A 25,861-nucleotide genomic window follows, 5' to 3' on the forward strand; every position below is an offset into this window, starting at 1 on the left:
ATTTTATAAACTAATTACTATTGTTATACCCGGTGGTCAAATTTATTTATTTATTATTTTGAGAGAGGCTTTCTGGCTTTCTTTCTGGTGATCTCACTGAAACATTGGAATTTAAGTTTTACACAACTTCTTACCTATTAAAAATTTTCGTGGAGAATTAAAAATAGGCGGGTGAAATATTAAAAGAAATAATGTCCAGCCAAAATTAGTATATACTAGTATATACAATTGATATATCTGGTATCAAATTTATTTATTTATTATTTTGGGAGAGGCTTTCTGGTGATCTCACTAAAACTTTGAAATTTAAGTTTTACACCACTTCTTACCTTTCAAAAATTTTCGTGGAGGATTAAAAATAGGCGGGTGAAATATTAAAAAGAAATAAATATAATGTCCAGCCAAAATTATTTTATTTTTTATAACTCTTAATAATAAAATCACAATGAAAATATAGGATAATATATGTTTCTATTTAACATTTGACATTATTCTACAGTAAGCCTATATATATTTTATTTTTTCACATTTATTACTTAAATTCTTATATAATTATTACTTTTAATTGCTGCATTTCAACAGAAATATAGTTTAGAAGGGAAAAAATTCAGTTCTGGAGATACATGACATGGAAATATTGATTCTTTTAAATGTTATCAGCACGCCGCTCTTGAGACTTGCTGATGGATTGAATCTGAAACAAACAAACCATTTTTAGAATTATCTAAAATAAGTAGGATTAAAGAGTAAACATTAAAAGATTAAACTGAAACGTTAAACTTTAATAATAATCTTTATATATAATGTACATAAAAAGTTTTTCTTAATAACTTGTTAAAAAAAATTAAAATATTAAGAATTCTTGAGGAAGGTATTCGTTGTTTTACTCAGATTAATATAAACAAATATTCTGTTTAAATAGGCAAAATCATCTAAAATGTATACTTTTAAATTAAATTACTGAGCACTGGATAAAAATACCTATGTACGGTAATGGAATTAATTTTTTTTCTGGGAATTTAATTCAAATTTTTAATTATACCCATGATTTGATGATCCTGGATATGTTGTCGTATTGTTGCGGAGTAAGTTTGGGTTTCGGTTGGTAAGAACTCCTCGGACCGGTGAATACGAAGGCGGGATTCTCCTCGGCGTCCTGGAAACCATTCTGCAACACCTCCTCGTTTGTGTCGTACAGGTCGCCGGTAGAGGCTCTCTTCCCCATCCCCCCGTAACAGGAATGACCGAAGTTGGCACAACCCCCTACAAAAAACGAAAATAGAAATTGTTGAGTACTTTTTTTTGGGCCTTGGCAATATAATTAGCATGCACAGTGTGCCGTTCCTAAACAAACAGTATGCGACTGCATTAATGAAAATGTTTTAGTTGTGCAAATAAATGGCAACAAACTGACATCCACACACACACGAGACAACGAGACGGTAGTCAAACACACGTCGGCCGCAAATTGGGTAAGTGGGTGTAACCTAATGTATGTTACGCTTTGGTTTCACTATCAATGGGTAACATGGGTATTGAGTAAATAGTTTCGATTTGTTTTGTAAATTTATTTTGTATGTGTGTGTGATTGTTAACAAAACATTTATTAATTAAGTATTTGATTTTGAATAATGAAGGATTCAGATCAAAGATAAAATTAATTAGTCTAGACTTATGATTGCAAACAATAAATATTGAAAAATTCAAGAAATTACTGCGGGGCAATTAAAAACACTTAATTATCAACCCTTGTTCTTACACCAGAAGTAATTAAAGCCATTAAATTTAACAAACAATTAAACTTTTGAATTCATTCAAAAAAGATCAATAAGCTAGTTAGTTATGTATGATCTTATTAAAGTCTGTGGGTCAGTCCAATTAGAAAAATTGCAGTTTTGTAATACACTAAATTGGCTTGAAGAATTTTTCATGGATTGAATTATTAACAGAGTTGGTTGGCTTTTCTCCAAATGAAATATGGATTTATAATTCTGATGTACAAACACAGATTTGCGTTTAAATTCTCGTCCCAATAGCTATTAACTCAATTTTTAAATAACAGGGTTTTAAAAGGCAACAAATTAATTACCCAGTGGTGATCAGAGAAATAGCACAAAATTTAAAATCAAACATTTTGTAAGGATTTAATTCAAATTTTGTCCAGTCAGTATAAAAATATATATAACGTCTGAAATATTACTTTGATATATTTGAATATTAGTTTGATTTGGTTGGCCAAAGAAATATCACATTTAAAAATATTTATGTTTTATGGAACTATTTAACAATACTGTTAATAGATAGATAAAATGATTTACGAAATGAATAATGACAGAAAGAATATGGAGTAATTATTTTAAATAAAATATTTTGATTTCATTTAATTAGAGGTGTGCCATTCCTAATTAACATGGCCATCACTATATGTACTAAAATGAAATTATTTAGTAAAAAACCATAAATAAAATATTAAATATTCAGTAAATATTATTAAATGACCTTATTAAGTTATTTTTTAAATATAGTATGTTTAATTTAATTTTATACTTTATTTGAGTAACATAAATAAGACTTAAATGTAATTTCGTTTTGTAAATATTTATTACAGTACAACATACTGTGGAAAACATACATTTCATCTATTAATTCTTTAATGTACACTATGAAAGAATCAACACAAATACCTACGGGGCAATTTACTAAATTGTTTATAGATTTTGTTGACCAATATTTTTTTATTTTGTTTTATCAAATTTATTTAAATATAAAAATATTTTAAGGGTACCTCTATGAATTGTATATTTGTTGAAATGGATTTTATTTGTTCCAATGTTTTTTCTAATTTATTGCTGTTTTATTGAAATTCGAAAAAACTCGTATTACGGATTGATTCCATTAGAAACATTGTCTGTGTCTGCAAAATTCCCACACCCTAAGATAAAAGCAGGCATAAATTCTATCGTTTTTTGATACTCCTATTTTTTTAAAAGACGACAGGTATTTATAAGGTGATTTACTTTATTTACATTATTTTCTATTTCTAACATTCTTGCTTTCAAGACACTTTAGATAAAACAAGGGAACCATCCACCTGTTAATTCCACTAAAAATCATCTACAACAAAATTACTAATTAAAACTACGTAAAGTTTGGCGCATCAGTAGAATACTTCATTACTTTTTGCCCCATTAATGTAACATCATGCTCAATTTCCCGAAAAAAGTTAGATACAAATAATGTCTGAGGATACACCACAACAGATAATTACTTTAAACTTAAATTGCTGTATCTTTACCGTGGGTCTAAAGACCTTCCCGTTTTATATTTCCCGTCCGCAGGGAATGATATTCTAGTTTTTACCCGAAATCCACGCTTTTGAAAGTTTCAAACAAGAAATTAACTAACCTAAGTAAGTTACATCGAAATTATTTCATTCCACTAAAACTCCTTTGTTCGGGCGACGTTTTTTCAAAATTATAAGGTTGTGGGTCATTATTCACTCCAAGCGGACCGGTATAATTAACCAATTAGCAGGGCAGAAAAATTTGCGGTTGTCAATATTTTGCGCGTCCCGCTCCTGTAATTATTTGTTCAAAAATTATCTCTTAATGGCACGTGAGTTTCGTCAAAGGCAAAATAAAACATGCTAATTCAATTGTACATGTACGTATGCAAATGCCGTTAATTGGGATACTTTTCTGTAAATTCGCCCAAATATAATTACTTTTTATATGTTTAACCGTTGCGGAATAAATGTGATTAGTTCGTTTTTATTAAATCGATGGTATTTACATTTAATTTTTTAGTATAAATAGTGCAGTTTATGGTCGAATTGTCAATTACGTTTGCGAAACAGTTTGCGTTTTCAGCTGCAAACATATCGGATACACGCAGTTAAAACGCACCTCAAACATAAATGTTTAATAACTTATTTACCTACGTATCTATGGTTGTCCGGTTTATTGGTTGTTTCCGTGTTTATGGATTTCAATTGTTTCCCTAATCATTATCTTGTGATATACAGTTGTCGTGGCAAGCAGTTGTGTATCTTGGAATTTTATCTTATCATCTCCATCTAACAGTGCATGTTCAGCTACAGCAGACTTGTCTGAGATGCAGTTTCGTTTGTGTTCCTTAATCCTAGTCCTTATTGAACGTTTTGTGGTACAGATGTATACTTTCCCGCAAGACCATGGTATGTCAGAAGCTGTTTGATGGTTCCTTCTATCTTTGGCAGATCTGGGACTGTGTTGAATCTACCTTGTTGTAGTTAGGCTTGTGTAGCCACTCGTGCAAAACGTCAGGAAATAATTCCAACAAACGTCGACCAATAAACCGGAACAACTATAGATATGGAAATAATTGTCACGAAAGCCTCAACTTTACATTATTTACATACAGTTATACTTTATTAGTGGTTGTTGTTTATTTGTAAGAAGTCAAGGACTGAAAACTTAATTAGAGCATCAAGAAATTTAATATTCGAAATAGCTTTGAATAAAATTGAATTGCGTGGTTTGATTCGAGGTGATTTAAACCGACTGAAACCGTTATTGCTTACGTTCGTCGGTTTCAATCTGCCCGTTCCCACATATGCACGTTGGGGGCAAGAAGAATACAAAGAAAATATGAAAACAACATTGTTTATGTCGGAAAACAAATCAACACTGAAACGAAATTAAACTGAACTTCCTCAAACATGATGGGGATTAATCAAAACGGAAAACTTAAAATTAGATAACAGCAATCCGAATCGAATGAATTGCAGCGGTATATTAATCCGCCAACACACATAAACACGGCTGCGGTGCAAACCGTAACAGAATTATAAGCAAAAACAAATTAATAACGAACGAGGCGAACGTTAGTGGGAACGCCTGCCGTGCGCATTCTGATTGAAATCGGTGGAGGTTAATCCGCCACCCTGTTGGAGACGAGACGTGTACTTCTTGTTACCCAATGTCAACTATCAATAAACCACTATCGGGTTTTAATGGGATACATGAGACGGTTTCAGTTTGTCGGAAACTTCGGAAGTCGATGACTTGTCAATATATGACGTACGAAGGACTCTAATTAAACTGTTGGTTTGACAACATCAACAGATTCTGCATTATATATATTTTTACAGATAATTTAAGGGAAATATATTATTACATCTACTTCAGCTGACAAATTACTGACTTTAAGACTGACTCATAAAAATCCTAAACCTTCAATAAAGTAAATGGTTTCATCATTGTATCTAAAACTGTAAATACTTTTTATTTTTCGAGACTTATAAGTATCTTCAGTAGACAAATTATTTTCACCAAGAGTATCTTATTGGTAATAAATTATTACATTTAAAATGTAAATAATTTTCATATATTGAGAGAGAAGGGGAATAAATTATTATATCTACTGACAAATTATTGGCTTTAAGAGTGTCTCATAAAAATGCCAAACCTTCAATAAAGTAATTGGTTTCATCATTGTATCTAAAACTGTAAATAGTTTATATTTTACGAGACTTATAAGTAGCTTCAATAGACAAATTATTTTCACCAAGAGTATCTTATCAAGAATGTGAAACAATTCCATAAATTAAATAGTTTTACAGAAAGTGGTGAAAATAGCTTCAGTACATAAACTATTTACACCAATAGTATCGTATCAAAGATAGTCCAACAACTCTAAAAATTAAATAGTTCCACAGGAAATTTAAGGATAATATTTTATTATATCTAAAGTAATTTTTATTTTATGAAGCTAATAAGTAATTTCAGTTATTAAATTATTGATTCTAACAATATCACATTAAAAAGGTCAGTTTCAACAAATCAAATAATATCATAGAGTGTCGTTAATAAATTATTATACCTAAAAATGTAAACCAGGAATAACCAGCTTGAGTAGACTAATAATTTTTTTCCAAAAGTATCTTAACCAAAAAATCAAACAATTCTATTAATTTAATGGTGTGATTAAAAATATATTGATAATAAATTGTTGTATCTAAAATAATTTTTATTTTTTGAAACTAGTAAGTAGCTTCAGCTACATTACAACTCTAAGAGTGTCACATTAAATAGGCCAAACATTAAACAACCTAAATGGTTTCACAGAGTATGGTTAATAAATGATTACATCTAGAAAGTGTAAATATTTTTTATCTTGTGATGCTAATACTTAGCTTCAGTACATAAATTATTTACACCAATAGTATCATTCCAAAGATAGTCAAACAATTCTAGAAATTAAATAGTTTCACAGTAAATTTATTTATTATAAATTATTACATCTAAAGTAATTTATATTTTTTGAAATTAATAAGTAGCTTCATTAGACAAATTATTGGCGCTAATTTTATAAAAACTATTCGGAATATAACCGGATCTGGCTGAAAGTCCATTCATAGATTTATCTTGGTTAGCCATACGTTGGGCCATTAAGAACGACCTATTGTTAAGTCGCCGAGATACGTTTGAAGCAGTTCTTTGATTAGCCTTTAGTTGGCGCAATTTAACTGAAGATCTGAGATCAGTGTCGGATCTTCTGGATGAGCGATTCGTTTCAGAATTTGGAACATCCGGAGCAATCAGATTACTGGTTGAAGAAGACTGAATAATTAAAAATATGTTAATGTTTGATTAATTGGTTGTTGATTAAAATACCTGATTAGGCTTAACCGGAAAGCTTCTCAGGTTTTGAGTGTCCAATTCGTACTGCATCCCATTCGATCCCAATTTGGTATGTTTAACAGTATCACCTTCGCAGGAGCCTTCAGAAAAAAATCCGTTGTATATTACAAAGTTGTTCATTTGCTTAATGGGCTCCTTGAGGTTGTAGTGCTTGTTCAAAAAACTGATCATTTTATTAGTGGGTTTGTCGATGGCGAGCTTCTCCGGTACGACTGCCTGTTTCTTCAGCATGTGATCGAACAATTCCTTCCCCAACCCGGATCGTTGTCGTGATTCCGCCACATAAAAATCCAGCACACACTTCGGATTTGTATGGTGATATTGGCCGTGTTTATCGAAAACGTACAGTCCCTTAACGCCTGTCTTTAACATCCCAGTCACCGCACCTTTACCTTCGTTCGCGTCTTTGTCCACCATAAAATAGATCTTGTTGTTCGAATACCTGACACGATCAACAGTCGTGATCGGAATCCTCAGGCCCTGAGACTTGGCCGAGGCTTCGCCCATCGCATTCAGTATCTTGGTGATCCGACTGACAGCATCGTAAGCTTCGCATTTTTTACCACAAAAGTTGGTCGGCAACATGGTGTGATCAATTTCCGTTATCGGATCCTTGAACACTTCGTTCACGTTAAAGTCAAAGTCCATTTTCGAATATAACTAAATGTATTTAAATAAGGGTTTTTTGTGATCTATTGCTGCAAAACTGGGACTAAAATTTGCCGCAGACAATTTGTTTTGTGCATAAACTTCAATAATTTCGTAGCAACGCAACAACTGTTTGTAAAATCGTAGTATCCAGGAAGTGAACACAATTCACGTTTACGATTTTTTACCTTGTTAGTTCCAACGTTCGGTTTATTATTATGGTAACAGGAAACCGAAAGATGCTCTCGTTATGTGCATTCTTGTCAATATTAGTAAGTATGGTAATGTGTAATTTAAAACAATAATTGAAAACCGTTTTTTGTTGCTCTTAAATTGGGTGTGAAAAAAAATTTAATTCTGATTGTGAGAACAGTATTTTAATATACAAATTATGGATCGTTTAGTAATATAGTTTTGAGGTTTAGGTATAATTCATGCAAATTATATTAATCAAGTCCCAATCATATTGATCCATTAATATGCCTTAAGGTCAGATTTGTATTAGGTCCACAAAACTGTGAATGGCTATTTCTCGACGTTTTGTTTGAAGTTATTATTGAATTTACATTTATTTCCATCTATATATAAACATAACAAACATGTTTTAACATTTAACAACTAAATGACAACTTAGACAACAGATGTTATAGAAATTTCGTTCTGTTCGTTGACCGTTCTTATCTGCTCAACGATTTTGGTGATTTTGAGCACTGGTGTCCATATTTTATAAGGCTTCAATGCTTCTTCTTTTCTGTTGAAGTTGTTTCCGTGTTTATGGATTTGCTTCCCTAAACATTCTCTTGGGATATCCAGTTGTCGAGGCAAGCAATTGTGTATCTTGGAATTTTATCTTATGATTTCCATCTAATAGTGCATGTTCAGTTACAGCAGACTCTGATTATCCTAGGATGCAGTTTCGTTTGTGTTCCTTAATCCTAGTCCTTATTGAACGTTTTGTGGTACCGATGTATTCTTTCCCGCAAAATAATGGTATGCGGTATATCCCAGAAGCTGTTTGATGGTTTCTCCTATCTTTGGCAGATCTGAGACTGTGTTGAATCTTCCTTGTTGGTATAAAAACAGTATGGATGTTATGTTTTAACAAGATTTTTCCACTTCTATCGGTAACTTTACTAAGAGGACTGTCCATTGATAATTCTTCAGTCTGTTCGTAGAATTTGTTGTTCCAAACGAAATAGCTTTCAGTAAGACACGTACGGAAAAGATCCACTATATTTGGAGGGAATATTTTTGATATCTTGTTTAAGGAATCATTGACAGAAACTTACGTCGAAACTGACGAGTCAATCTTCTACATCAAGATGTAATCTTTTCAATTTCGACAAAATGATCGGAATCTTTGATAAAAAATCATCAGGAATGGCCACGAAAGTCTCAACCTTTTCATGTTTTAACTTACGTATTAATCTGAATGGATTTATTTATTTGTTTCAATATTAAAACATTGTAATGAGGATTTCTGTATTATTATTGTAAACGGAGAATTTATATAAAATAATTCCCTTTCACATCAGGCAAATTAACGTCAATTCAAATTTAAACTTGTTGCATTATCGATTGAAGCTCGAACTAAAATTCAGCACTATTTAACTTAATTTAGGAAAACTCTCCGGACATTAAACAAATTTGTGACAAGCCATACTTAACTTCGTAGATTAAGAAATATACGGCAGCAACCCTTTTCTGACGCACAAATTAATATAAAATCGTGTTGTGAAGTTCCTATTAAATTAAATTCATGCAACAACACATTTTATCTACAACCCAACCGCAACTTTGAAACGTATTCAATTTTGATAAACACGTGTAATTCATAAATGGGCGTTTGTGTAATTGCAAACTAAATTATAGTTTGGTTAGTTTCGTTTCATTCATTGGCAAGCCAACGAGCAAAACGAGGACAAGTTTGTACACACAAAAGTTCCATGAATGTTTAATGGCCGGATAAGTTTAAACTGTAAAAAGGAATTGGTGTCTTAGACAGATTCTAAACTGTTGTCTGTCGAGAGGATTCCTTTTAAATTGTTCCCGCTGGATTCTAGTTTTTAAAACACCACAAAAGATTATTTCACTTGTCGCAGACGAAAATTGTTCTTTTATTATGATGAATTAAAATTTATTCTTAATTTTTTTTATTTTTATCTGATCTAACTTAAAATTTACCTACCTATCTAACTTTTTCATTAAGAAGTTTATGGAGAAAGAAAAAGTGAGGAATTTGAAATTTTTATAGAAAAATAGTCCAAGTCAAGTAAAAATAAATTAATAAAAATAAAAATTTCATAACAGTACCTTTTCCTGTTCTTCATTTCGTTCTAATGTTACAGAAATCACCCTATATATTGTTGAGAAAATATGTTAATAAAAAATAATTATATAAATTTAAAAATTATAAGGGTAGTTCAGTAATTGATGCGATTAGACTTTTGTGCTGGTTAAAAAATTAAAGGGTCATTAAAATATAGAATATTGGTTAACAAAATGTGTAATTAAATTAGTAAATTGATCGCAGTGTTTTAATAAATTTTGTAACGTTCACAGTACACATTAAATAATTATTAATGAACCCTATGTTATTTGAATTCATACGATAAAATTAATATAGTATATTTTTTTTGATATGTGTATGTGAAATATTATTTATTTATAATGTTTAAAGGTATCAAAACATATTTTCCCCCATTTCCTTAGTATTGATTATTTGGAATTAATTTTTATGAATTAAGCATCTGAACAATTAGTTTGTGCCAGATTGTAATAATAAACTGATTCAAATTTCTTGAGATGTCTAAAAATTGATCCATTTAAGAAACAATTTTGCATAATCCGTTAACGAATTTAAAATTTACACTGTCGCAAATTTCTGAAGTTATTGAAAGCTAATTTATATTTTCGCCACAATTAAAATTTAAATTAAACAGGATCGTCTTCTAATTAAGTTCATAATGGTTGTGCAAACAAGTAGGGACAAAGTTCTCCTCCTTTTGTACCAGTTAATGTTTTCTTTTAAGCATAAATTCTATTAAAATTTGTACAAGAATTTATGGATATCACACTCTCCATTTGTGAAAACATTTGCATAATACCACGATTTTTTCACGTCACTTCTTTTCTTCATTTTCTTACTATGAAAGGAATATTAACACGTCGTAATGATGCTTCTTTCTCTTGATTAAGTTTTTTTCTCAAATAAACACACACGAATAAATTGTCTTGATGTTAAAGCCTTTGATAAAACGAAGGTATATTTCCTGAAATGTTTTTTTAGAGCTTTTATGCCGTATCACAACGTTTACTTAGTTGCTTATTTTCCTGTGGCTTGTATTTATTTATAAAGTTCACCGAGAATATTCCCGTACAAATAACGTAAACGCGTAAACACTAATTATTATTCCCATCCTAAAAGAAATTCCGTTCGATTACACAAATTCCATCTTGTATTTCAATTTTTGACGAATACGCTTGATCAAAACAACTTCCTGCATTCAGCAGGGCGGCATCCGTTCACGTGTGCCTACGTGATTTTTCTAATCGGAAAACTCTTTTTAATCCGCATCTTGTATTTACAAACGCACCAAATGATATCGACCGTTTTTCAATCACGGAAAAATTCATCTTCAAACAATTTTATGATGGTATAGTCTAAATGGTCGGAGTAAACGTGCAGAAATTCACTTGTTTAACTGTTTAACGACGTGAGATAAAATACAAATACATTTAAACGGCAACATTCACAGTCGGTTGTAAACTTAATGGCTGATTTCATTCCGACTTAATTAGTTTAATTGTTTAAAGATCACATTTCCCTTTTAAGTTAACGAATCAAATTACTATGATTGAGGAATTACGGACAATATGGTACATATTTTTAATTTAAACGAAGATATTAATTAATCTCACCAAATTATCAACCAATTAATAATAATTTTTATGGAGTTAAATAATAATTAGAGTTACGAGTCTATTAATTAAAGTTACAAGATCTCTCAATTAAAAACTCGTCCAGTTTTTACAAAAACGAGAAAATTTCAAACTTTTTATAGTTGCTGCCATTCTTTCCCCAAGATAAAACTTTTATGCAGTTATCAACGTCAATAATGTTTGATGATAATAGTCAATTGGTTCATTATTTGTCGACCCATTGCACATCAGCTTCTTTAGTATAAAATTACAAATTAAAACGTCTACAATTAAATTATTCAATAAAGAAAAGTGATTCAATGTAGGTAATTTATTTAACGTGACCAATATTATTTTAATCACAGTTTTAGCTTAAAATTGCCGATGGTAATTTTAAAATGAAATTAGCCTATAAGGAGAAAAACCTGTGTTTGATTAAACGCACCATTACCTTCAGATTACAATCTATTTTTAGATAAAAGATACACCGTTTTTTATATAGTTCAAAGGTAATAATCCATGTTTTTGCAGTGATATTCTCTAAACAAAACAAATTTTTAATTCACCCTAATTTTTCATAGAGAATCTGCTTATTCAAGACAATATTTAGCTTCTTCAAAATTAATTTCACTCTTGTTTGCTGTTTGAATCGAATCTTTTTTGCCCATAATTTAAAATTAATTATTACACATTTTACTTTCAACAAAGTTGTTTGTGCTTATTTACACGTAAGATTTTGGACCGCGGATATACGAGGAAACTTTCGTAGGTTAATTGCGGATAATCCGTATAATTAGCCGGAAAACAGTTGTAATAATTTGTTGATGTTCCGCATATTAATTTAAAACCGCTTGTTTACAATTATTTGAATTGCTAATTCATGTTTTGGGAAAAAATCGCTGTATTAATATTTGCAGGTAGATAAATATGTTTTTAGTATATTAATTATTTTTGATAATAATTATATTACAAATATTTTCTTGTTTAAATTCACAGCAAGGTTTGAATATTTGATTTAATTATTAAGGATGAACAAAAGCTTCGTCTCTAGTGATATTTTTTGCTGCATCTTTTAAATATATGTATCAAAATTTTAATCAATTGATACTTTTCATAAAACATTTTATGAAAATATTATTAAACATGGAGATAAAAACATTTTACATTAATGTTGTACATATTTTAAAATGTTAAAATCAGGGAAACTTCCCAAATTTTTTACAGTCAATTCATAACAAGGTTTGAATATTTGATTTAATTAGTAAAGGTGAACAAAAGCTTCGTCTTTTTGATATTCTTTGCCGTATTTTTTAAATATATGTATTAAAATTTTCATCAATTGATACTTTTCATGAAATATTTTATGAAAATATTATTAAACATGGAGATGAAAATATTTTACATTAATATACACATTTCAAAGTAGAAAAATCGGGGAAACTTCCCAAATTTGTTGCGGTCAGCGATTTAAAGTGTGACATAAAAGCACTTTTATCCCTTTCCAGGTCGTTTTCGTTACGATGAAAGCTCGCCACTTTCAGAGTTATCGCAGGTAAATATCAGAGGTGACACGTTAATATAAAATACTTAAACGCAATTACAATATTAGTTCTTAACAAAGTTCGGCGACAGAATAAGGGTGAAAACTAATTAGCCATGCAAATATGTTTGGAGTCATTCCTCCATTCGTCATTTATTAACAGCAAATCCCATAACGGTGGCTTAAGACTTTCAGAAACTGTTCCGAATAATTTATGCCCCCAAATCTTCAATAATCCATCAAAGATGGTCACATTTTAATCGATTGTTCTACTAAACAACTGAACAAATTCCCATTTCAAACATTATATAATATTTTATTGTGACTGTTCACTATCTTGAACTGCTTAACACCTCCAATTAAAATTGAAATTTAGTTAACTAATTGAGTTAGAGTCGGTGAATACGTTTAGCGGACATGCGAAAATAATTGGTTTGCACGTATATTAATTAGCAAAGAGACAATTCCATAGAAAATCGGATGCTCAATCCACAGGTTTGTGTCAATATAATGATACTTTACCACGAATTAAAATAATATTGTTGTGTACGTTTCCGATGTTGTGACGGTGCAAATAAACTTTTATCTCGTATGAAAAACGCTTTGTTTGTATCTGCTTTTAGGAATATTGCAATTTATCCAAAATAGTAACAATAACAGCGGCGTTAAAAATAATTCGTTAACAGAAACGTTTTAGCTTTATAATATTTAATAACACCATTTCCGCAATTTACCTCTAATTACTTAAATAAATATTTACCAATTTAATTGACTTAAACTTTGTAAATATTTAAAGTAGAACCGACTTTTTATTATCGTATTGAAAATAACGATAATGGAACCACAACTAATAAATACACATTTGTTGCCTGTAAATTTTCAGTTAGCACCGTAAATAGATTCAATTACGAATATTGTTCCGATTTCGTCATTTAAATTCGTTTTAATTGATCGCGATTAATCCTAATAAGATTTGTGTGTAATCACGACGAGGTTTAATAAAATGTTTCAGGTCACGCACAACTGTTCCATTTCAGATTTTATCTATAAAACTGGATTTAAGTTTATTTGTTAACGGTTGTTTTCAATATTTAGCACACTTTAATGTTGTGTCCGAATATGAATTTAAAAAATAAATAATTCAAACTTGATGCAGTGTAACTGGGACTATTTGTTACATGCTGAAAACTAATTTTCTTGTTCATATACGTGTAATGTAAGGACTATTTTTATTCTCGTAAATTCATTCCATTCATTTTGTATTTTATTTATTAGTCTATAAAATTTAAAACAGACAAGTTTATAATTAAATTTGGAAAAAATAAAGAATATGCGCATTCGCCATTTTTTCAATTAAATTATATAAAATGCTCCAAAATATGTTAAAATATTCTTGGGTTCATTTTAAGAAAAAAAATATCACATAAATATATGTTCTATTTATTCTATATTTATTTATTTGAGATACAGGGTAGTAAAATTTAAATAGTAAAAATATTTTTTTTATAATGTGTGAACTTTTCGGTTTTTGCATAAAAAATAAGAAATAAATATTTTTCTATATTCTTGTAAAAGCTTTTAAAATTAAATTAAAAGTTTTGAAGGAGCAAGTACTTATGTAGGTATGATAAAAAATATTTAAATTGTGAAGGAAGATTTAGGAATTCAAGTACGGCGCATTCGCAATTTTTTCAATTAAATTGGTTATACAAAATATTTCAAAAATATGGTAAAACATTTAAGGGAGAAGAACTGATAGCTTACCATTTTTTCTTTTTCTTAAAAAAAATCCTATGCCAATGTCACTAGGAAATTAAATAAAATTGTTGTGCCAGAAAATGCCTCACTTCATTCATATATCCTGTCATTTCGTAGGTATTATAAAAAATTATATTTTATTGAAGAGTGTGTATCTCAAACTCAAGACTTTTAGATCATACGTTTATACGAAGACGTTTTCTTGAAATGAATCTAAGAATTACCATATTAAATATTTTACCTTACTTTTTGAGACACAGTGTATTTTATTTAAATTATTGTACAAATTCATATTTTAAATTAAAAAAAAAATAACTGGTAGTTTCAAATGTATTTAAATTATTAATATTATACGTAACTGTAATGTTTTATTCAACATTTAAATTGAATGTACATTAAATTATAATTATTTTCACAAATTTACAATTACAATTGTAAAACAACGTGAAATAGTCATTTGTCAAAACTTCTAATTTTTTATGCAAGTTTATTACGTGATTTATTTTAAATTGATTTATACATAATTAAAATCGTTTAAAAACTAAATAAATAAACACTATATTATTCAATTAAAAAGCATAAATGAATAAAGTAATTCTTCATAAAAAATGTTATTTATTAGCCCAGTTTGTAGGTTATTTTCGATGCATCCGAACCATAAGAATGAAAATCGTATGAAACTTAACTAACCTGAAACATATCGGTTTGCTGAACGTTCAGCTAATTTCATGCACAAAAGAACGATTGTGCACAAGTGATTTATTATTAGTGGTTCAGGGCTTTCAGCATATTTAACTGGTAATTTTTCGTATTTTGGCAGATCGAAATATAGCTGGGGACATCCTGATGGAAAAAAATAACTAAAACTCACAACACTGTGAAAATGGAACGATCCGTCACATTTCAAGAAAGAATTTTCTCCGTCAGATGTTTGTAATGAAATATTTTATTTATTCATACATTCAATTATTGTTTTGGAAACGAGGTCTGGGAGCAAAGTTTATGGAAGTAAATAGTAATTAATATTTTCAGACAAGAAATGTATATTTTCTGTGGTGTAATAATACAAATTACAGATGTTTCAATTATATAAACCGCAACTTCAACATTGGTTGACATTAATTTACTTACATCAGTTTTAATTATCTTATTTGTTGTTGTTATTTGGTAAAAAATGAACACTTCTGAATAATTTTATAACAATAAGAAACTCTATTTAATTTCTAATTATTTTAATAGCTTCCACAACCGATTTTTTTGCCAGAAATTTTGCATAAGAATGGACTCTCCAAAAATAATTAGGCATTTAATTAAAACTCTTTGTTACTTAAATATTAATATGTATTTTTTCGGTAATACGCAGTAGGTAAATTGTTATACGCTTTCCTTAAAAAAGTACTTCATAGTTTAGATTAATTAAGATTTAATATAGTATACAAAAAAGTTTCAGTTGTTGAAAACTTTTATGTTTGGTGAAATTTTACAAGAACTTTCTGTTCTTAGTTAATCAAAAGTGAAACAATAGTAAATAATACATTTAGTAAGTAATTTAAAATGAGCATTATTTTCGTTTTAATATTCATTACATTGTGTTCAAAATGAAAACATTCTTTGATAAAATATTTTTCTTTCTTGTACCGTGATATATTTGTAAAATAATTCTCATTTTACAAGTAAATATTAATAAATTATATTGAATAGTGAGTTTCAGATTATTTAATCTTTAAGACAATTTATTCGAGATAAGGCAATTAATTATGGTTTTGTGATAAATATGTTGCTATCAATTTAATCTTAACGAAATGGTTATTACATTTTATTGCATATTTTAATAATTATTATCCTTTAAAAATACAATTATTAAATTTGCTGCTATATTTATAAATAAACTTGATTTAAGGCATATTAAATTGCTATTTACAAAATGTAAAATATGGAAGAGAATTTACTTACAAATGTACCTCTAATTAAAAATTTAGACACAGATATTTGAGCACAAACAGATATTATTATTTAACTAGCAGTTGAAATTAAATATTCCCCAAATTCGAACCGCAATTCGACCGATCTCGACAGTTTTGTTTACACGGGTTGTGTCTGGTGTTTGTTGACAGATACAAGAGGATATCCTTAAATCCTAGATCAACATCTTTACTATTTCGTTTGTCTAACAATTCACAATACCTAAATTGAATTATTCAGTATAACTTCGTAGACGTTGAACTTTGTAATTTTTTGAATAACCGTGGACAATTAATTAATTATTGCCTATTCTATTGCCTTGATTAAATATTGGCCGTCTTGTGACATGATGGAGTTAATCAAACTAATCAATCTGTTTACCTGTGACGTTTCAATCATTCACATTAATCGTGGTTGGTAGGAAATTAATCATTAAAATAATTTGTCAAGATTTAACATGTGTTTATTCCAATTTTATATGTATTAGACATTAATACGAGGCGCATCCACCATATTTTAAAAAAATATTCATATTATGTCATATTAAAATTTGGACAATCCATTATCCTTTTCACCTAACTTATTTATTAGAAGTTTATAAGAAACGGAAAAGGATATTGTTTTGAAATTTTTTTGGTTATAATAACTAGACTGATAATTTATTTTTAACAAAATTTCATTCAAGAGACTTCAACTTTGTTATTTTCTATATTTATAGATATTTAAATTCTACATGTAATTGTAAATGAAAACTAATCAATCTATAATATCCCAATCATTCAGATAAATCGGGGTTGGTAGGAAATGAATCATTAAAATAAGTCAAGATTTAACATGTGTATTCAAATATTATATGTATTAAATATTAATACGAGGCGCATCCACCACATTTTAAAAAATATTAAGTTCATATTAAATATATATTGTCATATTAAAATTTGTACAATCCATTATTTATTTTCATTTCACCTAACTTTGTTATTAGAAGTTTATAAGGAACGAAAAGGGGATTTGAATTTTTTTTGGTAATAATGACTAGATTTAATTTAATTTATTTTTAACAAAATTCCAATCAAGGGACATCAACTTTATTATTTTCTATATTTTTAGAGTTTTAAATTCTACACATATCATATTCTTATCCATTTCATAAACCCAATAGTTTTTGAATTGTTATTATTTTTAAAAAATATTGACGGATTAATAATCTAATTAAAATGTCTGTAAAACCACAAATTTTGATACTTGAAGAGTCATTTTTGGAATATTTATTAACCAAGTACCATCCTATAAGTACTCTTTACACACAGTGTTAGTCAATTACATTTAATTTTATGTATTTTAACACTACTTCGTTATTTTCAATGTAACACCATTAGATTAAAATTTTAGCCAAAAAATATAAAAATAACCCTTATTTTCCTACGTGTACTGGTAGTAGTGTATCACTGCTCTGTATCTGATTACATATCATCATCATATTTTTAGAAAAATTACTATTAATATTCATTTTATTTGTTCCAATAAAATCTTAAGATGTACAAAATTAAACGTAAATAACGTACACCCTGTATAAAATAAGTTAGAAAAGTTATAATTGCTATAAAAATTTCAAATCAATACCTTTTTCTATATCCCAATTTCCAATAAATAAATAAGATGAAAAATAGTTTTTTATTAATACAGCGTATTCGCCATTTTTGGTAAAATAATGTTTTAAAATTATTGAGTGTCGTACGAAAATTTTGTAGCGCTCAAACTATAAAATCAATCTAAGCCACACGCAAAATAAAACAACTTTAAATAAATTACATACAAAGTTTCGTCAGGTTTACTTGGTTTTTCGCATGAAATTTAATTACCGACAAGGAAAAGACAAGCTCAGATACTCGTAGTATTCCGAAGGAAAAAGTTTTCCAATTGACTAACTTTATTTCGCTGTTTTTATTAAATTTTAATTAAACCAGACCTTTGACTCCTAAATCATAAACTACTCTTTCATAATTAGAAAAAACGCATGTTTTAAAGTCGAAATTTATTAATTCTCGATTAAAGATTTTCAATTAATCATCATAAATCAATTAAAAATTATTGTTTTATGAATTTAGCTTAAAAAAAACGAAATTCTTGATGAAAAACTATAAAAAATATAAATATTCAAACTATAATTTCCTCCTGAGTTCACGTCACTTAGAAAGTTAATAAATGATTTAGTTTTCAGTCAAGTGTTATACATAATGTAACAATAATAACTTACTTCATTGTGAACAATTTTAAAAAATTAAAAATTCTTGGTTGAGAGACACCTAGCGTTCTTTATTCCTACATTATTAAATTAGGATCTGTCGGAATAAGTGTACCTTGTACCTTTTCATTTAAGATAAACCTTCAAAATTTATTTAGTTCCGACGGGAAGGCAAGGCAAAGAGAAATTTTCTAATAAAAACAAATTTTAAAATAAAAGTCTTGGTAAATTTTGAAACGAAAAAAGCGAATTTGTTAACATAATAAAATATTTTTTCAATTCGTTTAAAACGCTGATCAAAAAATATTTTTTCGTTGGTCAAAATTGTATCTTTAAAAAGTAGGATGCGTATCCAGTGAATAAATAACATATTATTGTTGCGGTTAGATTCGATATTCGTTTTTCGGTAAGTTTATGTTTGCGTATCGCAGTTTCGTTTTATAAACGACGAAAACTTTTACCGGTTTTTTAATATTATGCCCCCATACACACGTCTTTTTATCGATTATGCAAAATTAGGTTTGTACATTTTATTATTTCAAACAATAATTAATGAGTTACTGAATGTGTTTACTAATTTTCAATCTATTGTTTATAAAATAATATTGCACTGTTTATGTATTCACGTAATTGTTAAAATTGTATTGTGTATTTTTTTAAAACCATGTTTTTGTTATTCGCCCGAAATGTCGATTGGCAATTATTCAAGTTCATTTTAAATTTTTAGTATGTTTCGTTAGTAATTTTATTAAATATTACACATATCATAAATTTTTATATTAATATACATAAGTAGTTTAATTTTAATCAAATTTAGAACATAAATGTGGTTATTACACCTGATGGATTTGCTACCAAACTACATAATATAAAAGTTCCTTATAAACTATAATACGATTTTTAAAAAGTTTTCTTTATTATTATTAAAAAATGTATGAATAAATATGGATTTATTTTTGATTTGAATATTTATAAATTTACATTTCACCTTGATATTTTGTAATAATTTTCTTTAGAATAAATAAATAATGTTTATTCTCATAAAACAATTTTGAGGCAGGATTAAAAAATTGTAAACAATTTGTTATATTTGAGAAATATTAATGAAATTTAATTTAGATTAAAAAAGGGAATTTTAATGGAAGTATTAATAAAATTTTGTATCTTAATACTCAATATTGGGAAGTTGAGCAGTACTAATAAATGTGTATTCTACTTTCATAAAAATATGAATGTAAAGAAATTGAATTTACTAATTAAAATGAAGGTAGCAATTTAAATAAGTAAATAATTTTAAAAATTACCAAATTATGATTTTTCAATTATTTGTTTATTAATTTTGAAGTAAATAATTTCTGAATACTTGAAATTAAATAACACAGTATGAAGTGTTTCTATTCAAAATTTTTGCAGTAATCACCAGTTATTTAATACGTATCAGATTAAATACGTATTTTGTTAATCAAGACATTCAATATACCATGAAATATTTAGATTAGGCAGATGTTAGTTTATTTAAATATTTAAAACCTAAATAGGAAAAACGAAATGGATTAAAAATTAGTACATGAAATAAATGAACAGTGTCTGCTGTTTTATAAACTATTTTTAATATACATAGAATATTTTTCAAGTAAATTAACAGAATTGTACTTTTGAATACTAAAATTAAATTAATTTTGAATAAATTCGCTGTATTAAATATTAGAATGTGAACATTTTATTTTTTAATTCCTAGATTATGATATATACTAAATCAAGCAAATAGATTTAATATAAATAAAATTAAATTTAACAAAATTATATGACAAAAAACTATTTAAAAATATTTTTGATTTTTTTCTATTCAGATATTAAAGGTTTCAAATTCAGTAGAGAAATATTTTGAAATAAATAAAACTTGGGCAAAATTAACAATTAAATATTACACAAAATATAAATTTTTATGTTAATATAAATAAGTTGTTTAATTTTAATCAAATTTAGGACATAAATGTGGTTATTATGACACTTGATGGATTTGCTTCTAAACTACATAATATATAAATTCCTTATAAATTATAATACGATTTTTAAGATGTTTTCTTTAAAAAATATATGAATAAATTTGAATTTATTTTTAATTTGAATACTTGAAGTACAATTCTGTAAATCTGCCTCATCTAAATATTTCATAGTACATTGAATGTTTTGATTAACGTATTTAATGGAATCTGATACGTATTAAATAACTGGTGATTACGGCCAAAAATGTTGAATATTGAAACACTTCATACTGTGTTATTTAATTACAATTATTCAGAAATTATTTATTTCAAAATTAACAAACAAATAAATGAAAACTCATAATTGGGTAATTTTTAAAATTGTTTCATTTTAATTAGTAAATTCAATTTCATTACATTCATATTTTTTATGAAAATAGAATACTCATTTATTAGTACTTCCATTTCATTTATCATTTATTAGTACTTCAACTTCCCAATATTGACTATTAAGATACCAAATTTGATTAATACTTTTCATTAAAATTCCCATTTTTTATCCTAAATTTCATTAATATTTCTTAAATATCACAAAATGTTTACAACGTAACTGCACTAAATTTGTTTTATGAGAATAAACATTATTTATTTGTTCCAAAGCAAATTATTATAAAATATCAAGGTGAAACGTAAATTTATAAATATTCAAATTAAAAATAAATCCAAATTTATTAATATATTTTTTAATAATAATAAAGAAAACATCTTAAAAATCGTTTTATAATTTATAAGGAGCTTTTATATTATGTAGTTTGGAAGCAAATACATTAAGTGTCATAATAACCCCATTTATGTCCTAAATTTGATTAAAATTAAACAACTTGTTTATATTAATATAAAAATTTATGTTTTGTATAATATTTAATAAAATAACTAACTAAACGTACTAAAAATTTGAAATGCACTTGTTAATTTTCTCGAAGTTTTATTCATTTCAAAATATTTTTCTACTGAATTTAAAACTTTTAGTCTCTGAATTGAAAAAATAGCAAAAATATTTTTAAATAGTTTTTTTGTTATATAATTTTATTAAATTTAATTTTATTTATATTAAATGTACATTTTGCTTGATTTGGGATACATCATAATCTAGGAATTAAAAAATAAAATGTTCATATTCTATTTTTTAATAAAGCGTATTTATCTGAAATGAATTTAATTTTAATTGTAAATTTACTTGAAAAATATTATATGTATATTAAAAATAGTTTATAAAACAGCAGATACTGTTCATTTATTTCATACAGTTCATTTTTAATCCATTTCTTTTTTCCTATTTAGGTTTTAAATATTTAGTAGCATTTAGTTAATTTACAGAATTGTACTTTTGAATATTAAAATTAAATTCATTTTCGATAAATATAGATGCTTTATTAAAAAGTAGAATGTGAACATTTTATTTATAATTCCTAGATTGTGATATATACCAAAGACTTAATATAAATAAAATTATATTTAAAAAAATTATATGAAATAAAAAATTATTTATTTTATTAAATTATATTTTTGCCTTTTTTCTTTTCAGACATTAAAAAGTTTCAAATTGAAAGTTGAAAAATATTTTGAAATGAATAAAACTTCGACAAAATTAACATATTCTTTATATTTAACTTTGAATTTTAAGTATTTTAACTGTTTTTAAATTTATTATCTACACAACATTTTTCAGACTATTTTTGTATGATTCTAACCGATATATATATATATATATATTTACATTTTATTGTACTTGTTTATTATTAATTAAATTATCTAATAAAACTAAATAATATTTTTTCAATTTAAAACAAAAATCACATTTTCAAAATTGTTCGACTTTTAATACAATTTATATGATTTATTTTTATGATAATAATTGTTCACAAAGTAGCCGTAAGAATTCGGCAGACAATTAGAAGGAAATAAAAGTGTAACTTACGTTTGGCGTCGCATCCGTCGAGGGACAGGAGGAAGACGAAGAGCATGAAGAGCGGCAAAAGAAGAACGGCTGACCGACTCATTTTCTCTTCTGGGTGACCGATCGTGTGTGTTTGTGTGTGCGAGCGTGCCGCCCTAAAATTATCCTCCGGCTGATCAAAGCGCTGACTCCGGCGACTGCGATGCTCCCGTTTTTCAGCTGAGCGCGTTGCCGATGCGATGTGCCCTGTGCCTCTTTGCGTGCTGCTCGACTGTTCCCACCGGCGTACGTGGAGGAGTGGAGGACTTGCTGTCTGTCTTCCGTGGATGGTTTTCGGATGAATGGGGACCTTAGGCGCGAGCCATTCCGTTTTCAATGGGTGACGGACCGGCGGACCGGCGGTGGGTCTTGCGCCGCTTTCCGATTCGGCCATCCCTACCCAGTTTTTGGTCCCGGCTCTTTTTCCTGGTGACCTTCTGGGCCCTTCCAACGTACCACCCACACGATCGTATCTGTGTGTGGGATCTGTGATTTTATTATTTCGTGTAAATCTCGAAATTAACCATTTTCAACAATTATTGGAATTAACAAGCACACACAATGTACAAAATATTATTTTTTACAAAGCTACGCTATTGAAAAGAGAATTTTACAAATAATAATTAAATTAAATTACGCATTAAATAAATTTTATCATATATTTTTTACAAATCTTCATACACATTTAAGTATAAAAACAAGTCATAGAAGTTAAATAAATATAAAATAAAATAATATAATTAAATATAATAATAATTAATTTTCAACAAATTTTATTTTATGTTGTATAATTATTTTTATATAATTTATGTAAATCTGTATAAATAATAATAGAAACCTCCAAATTTCACCATAAAAATAGAATATGATTATTTTATAATATTAAGAAATAAATAAAAATAACGCTGGTCTACAAAATAAAAAATATTACTAGGAAAAGAGGAGAATGCTTTTTAAGTCATGGGTGTGTGAATTTAAATTTACAGGTTTTCTTGGAAACAAGAAAAGTGATAACTGCAGACAAATTGTTACTCAAAATGCATTTTTTACATTCACATTTGGACTTTTATTAATAATTAGTGATATTTGATTGATGAAAACAATTTTTTGTTTTATTTTAAAACATTTTTTTTTGAAGTCACTTAATTTTTAGATTATTTATATTTTTTATTTAAATATTTTTATAATACTTTTTTAGAATATTTTTATGCACGTTTTATATAATAGTGTTTTCATAGTTTTATATTTATACAGTTTTTTATATTTTTTGGTCAATTTTAATTTACCTAAGATTTTTCAGTTTTTTCAATATCTTGTAATTCTGAAAATTCTGTAAAAAAATTAAATTTTTTTTCAGTGATTTTGTGTTTATTTAACCTTTTCATCAATTTTGAATTAAAACTCTTTTAATTCCTAATGTTGAAATTCTGTAAATTGTGAATAAAAAGTTTACTTATTGTTCATAAATTTTAAATCTCTACTTATTACAATGTTTTCAGATTACCTCAAATTTCACTTCTTTGATTTCATAGATTTTTTACCTAAATATTTTTTTATTTTTTTAATAATATTCTTCTGGATCAATAAGTCTGCAAATTATTTCATTTAATTATTTAATTTTTTACTTAAATTATAAATTTTCTAAAAAAGATTATTAAATGTTTTTTTTTTTATTTTAATAATACATCAGATTTGAATTACAATTATTTACATTTTTAAATATATTATACTATATATTTATACTTGACATGCATATATATAAAAAAATAATAATTAAAATTAATAAAAGAATTTGTATAAAAAATTTGAAAAATATAAATTTTATGGAGGTGTCCCACTTTCAAATGGGCCAGTGTATATAAATAAAAATAAAAGAATTTAAATTAGAATTATAAATATAGAAAAGGTTATTTTTTAATATTAAGAAATGCAATGAAATAATTTTTTAATTTTTTTTTTCTAAAAATTTTGACTTTTTAAGTTAATATTTTCAATAAATATATTTAATTAAAACAATATATACCGAAAATATTGATTAAATAAAAATATATTTGTATAATTTTAAATTCAGAATTTTTAAAATTCTTTAAATCACCAAAAATAATACTAAAAACGATATAATTGTTTTTATTAAAATTAATTCTCATTAAATGATATACAGTATTTATTCCAATAAATATAAAATTAAAATTACTCCTCCCCTAAACATGTAACACACCTCCGTTGACACAACATTTATTTGAAGCAGCATGTCATTCGGAAACTCTTTGTAAAATCTCTACTAATTACAGAAAAGGTCGCACTTGTACAATAGACAACCCTTCCATTCTAGATTTAAACAAAGAAACAATTCTTTTTAATTATTCCCTTAGAAATTCACCCAGAAAGTATTACTATAGTTTTTTTTTAAAACCACTTGAAAAAATGGCAAAAATACAACTGCATCTTTAATAAGAAAGAAATATTGTAGTAAATCAAATAATTTTGTCCTCTGGGATAATAATTTTCATTGAGTTTGAATTCTGGACATTACTTTCATGTTCTGCAGTTTAACATTCATGTAATTGCACTTTATATTATGTGTAAGCGATAAGTTACTTGTTGTGGGATACTATATAAGTAAACTCGTAATATTTCTTAATTTTATGTATGTTTGTATTTACACAATTATTTTTGGTCTCAAAGAGGTTATTAAACAATTAATTAATCGTTATTAATTGAATACCTAATATATTTACCCTTGTTATTTCATAATAATATTAACAGATTTACACCAATTATTTTACTTATGAGTATGTTGGAAATACAGACATATGGTACAGTAAAATTTACGTGACTTGAATATAATAAAATGTGGAAATGATCTTTATTCAATTTAAAACAGTTTTCTATATCTCATGGGTTGAATTTAGTTCACATCTTTTATATTCGTCACATATTTTAAATTACCATTGTTGAGTGAGTCTTTTACATCTAATATATCATTATTAATTTAATGTTTCTCAACCTAAATTGTTGCTGTAGTTTGAGGAAAGGTGAAAATGGGTCAAACGTAGCAAAAATTTTCAATTAAATCTGTCATTTAACATTAAAAACAGCAATTTTATGCACCCCTGGAGTCCA

General features: G+C 27.1%; 2 protein-coding genes across 2 annotated transcripts; both read right to left on the minus strand.

The window, feature by feature from the left end:
• Positions 1-389: 389 nt before the first annotated feature.
• On the minus strand, positions 390-23,132 carry LOC109608532 (uncharacterized). Its single transcript, XM_020024973.2, has 3 exons — positions 22,721-23,132; positions 1,043-1,263; positions 390-694 (listed from the first exon to the last, which is right to left on the minus strand). Exons 1-3 carry the CDS (start codon positions 23,130-23,132, stop codon positions 647-649), a joined length of 681 nt encoding a protein of 226 aa, XP_019880532.1. The 3' UTR covers positions 390-646.
• LOC109608563 (alpha-tubulin N-acetyltransferase) lies at positions 6,245-7,438 on the minus strand. Its single transcript, XM_020025011.2, has 2 exons — positions 6,657-7,438; positions 6,245-6,602 (listed from the first exon to the last, which is right to left on the minus strand). The coding sequence occupies exons 1-2, from the start codon at positions 7,329-7,331 to the stop codon at positions 6,309-6,311; spliced, it is 969 nt and encodes a 322-aa protein (XP_019880570.1). The 5' UTR covers positions 7,332-7,438; the 3' UTR covers positions 6,245-6,308.
• Positions 23,133-25,861: the final 2,729 nt, after the last annotated feature.

Source organism: Aethina tumida, chromosome 3, assembly GCF_024364675.1.
Source record: "Aethina tumida isolate Nest 87 chromosome 3, icAetTumi1.1, whole genome shotgun sequence".
NCBI classification, from domain to species: Eukaryota; Metazoa; Arthropoda; class Insecta; order Coleoptera; family Nitidulidae; genus Aethina; species Aethina tumida.

What these genes read in the sequence shown, in the direction of transcription:
- LOC109608563 (XM_020025011.2), bottom strand. Translation starts at nt 7,331, where the DNA reads ATGGACTTTGACTTTAACGTGAACGAAGTGTTCAAGGATCCGATAACG. An exon ending in TTCCGGTTAAGCCTAATCAG is followed by an intron (nt 6,603 to 6,656) that starts GTATTTTAATCA and finishes TTAATTATTCAG; the next exon opens with TCTTCTTCAACCAGTAATCT.
- LOC109608532 (XM_020024973.2), bottom strand. Translation starts at nt 23,132, where the DNA reads ATGGCCGAATCGGAAAGCGGCGCAAGACCCACCGCCGGTCCGCCGGTC. An exon ending in CGACGGATGCGACGCCAAAC is followed by an intron (nt 1,264 to 22,720) that starts GTAAGTTACACT and finishes CGTTTTTTGTAG; the next exon opens with GGGGTTGTGCCAACTTCGGT. An exon ending in CCAGGATCATCAAATCATGG is followed by an intron (nt 695 to 1,042) that starts GTATAATTAAAA and finishes TGTTTGTTTCAG; the next exon opens with ATTCAATCCATCAGCAAGTC.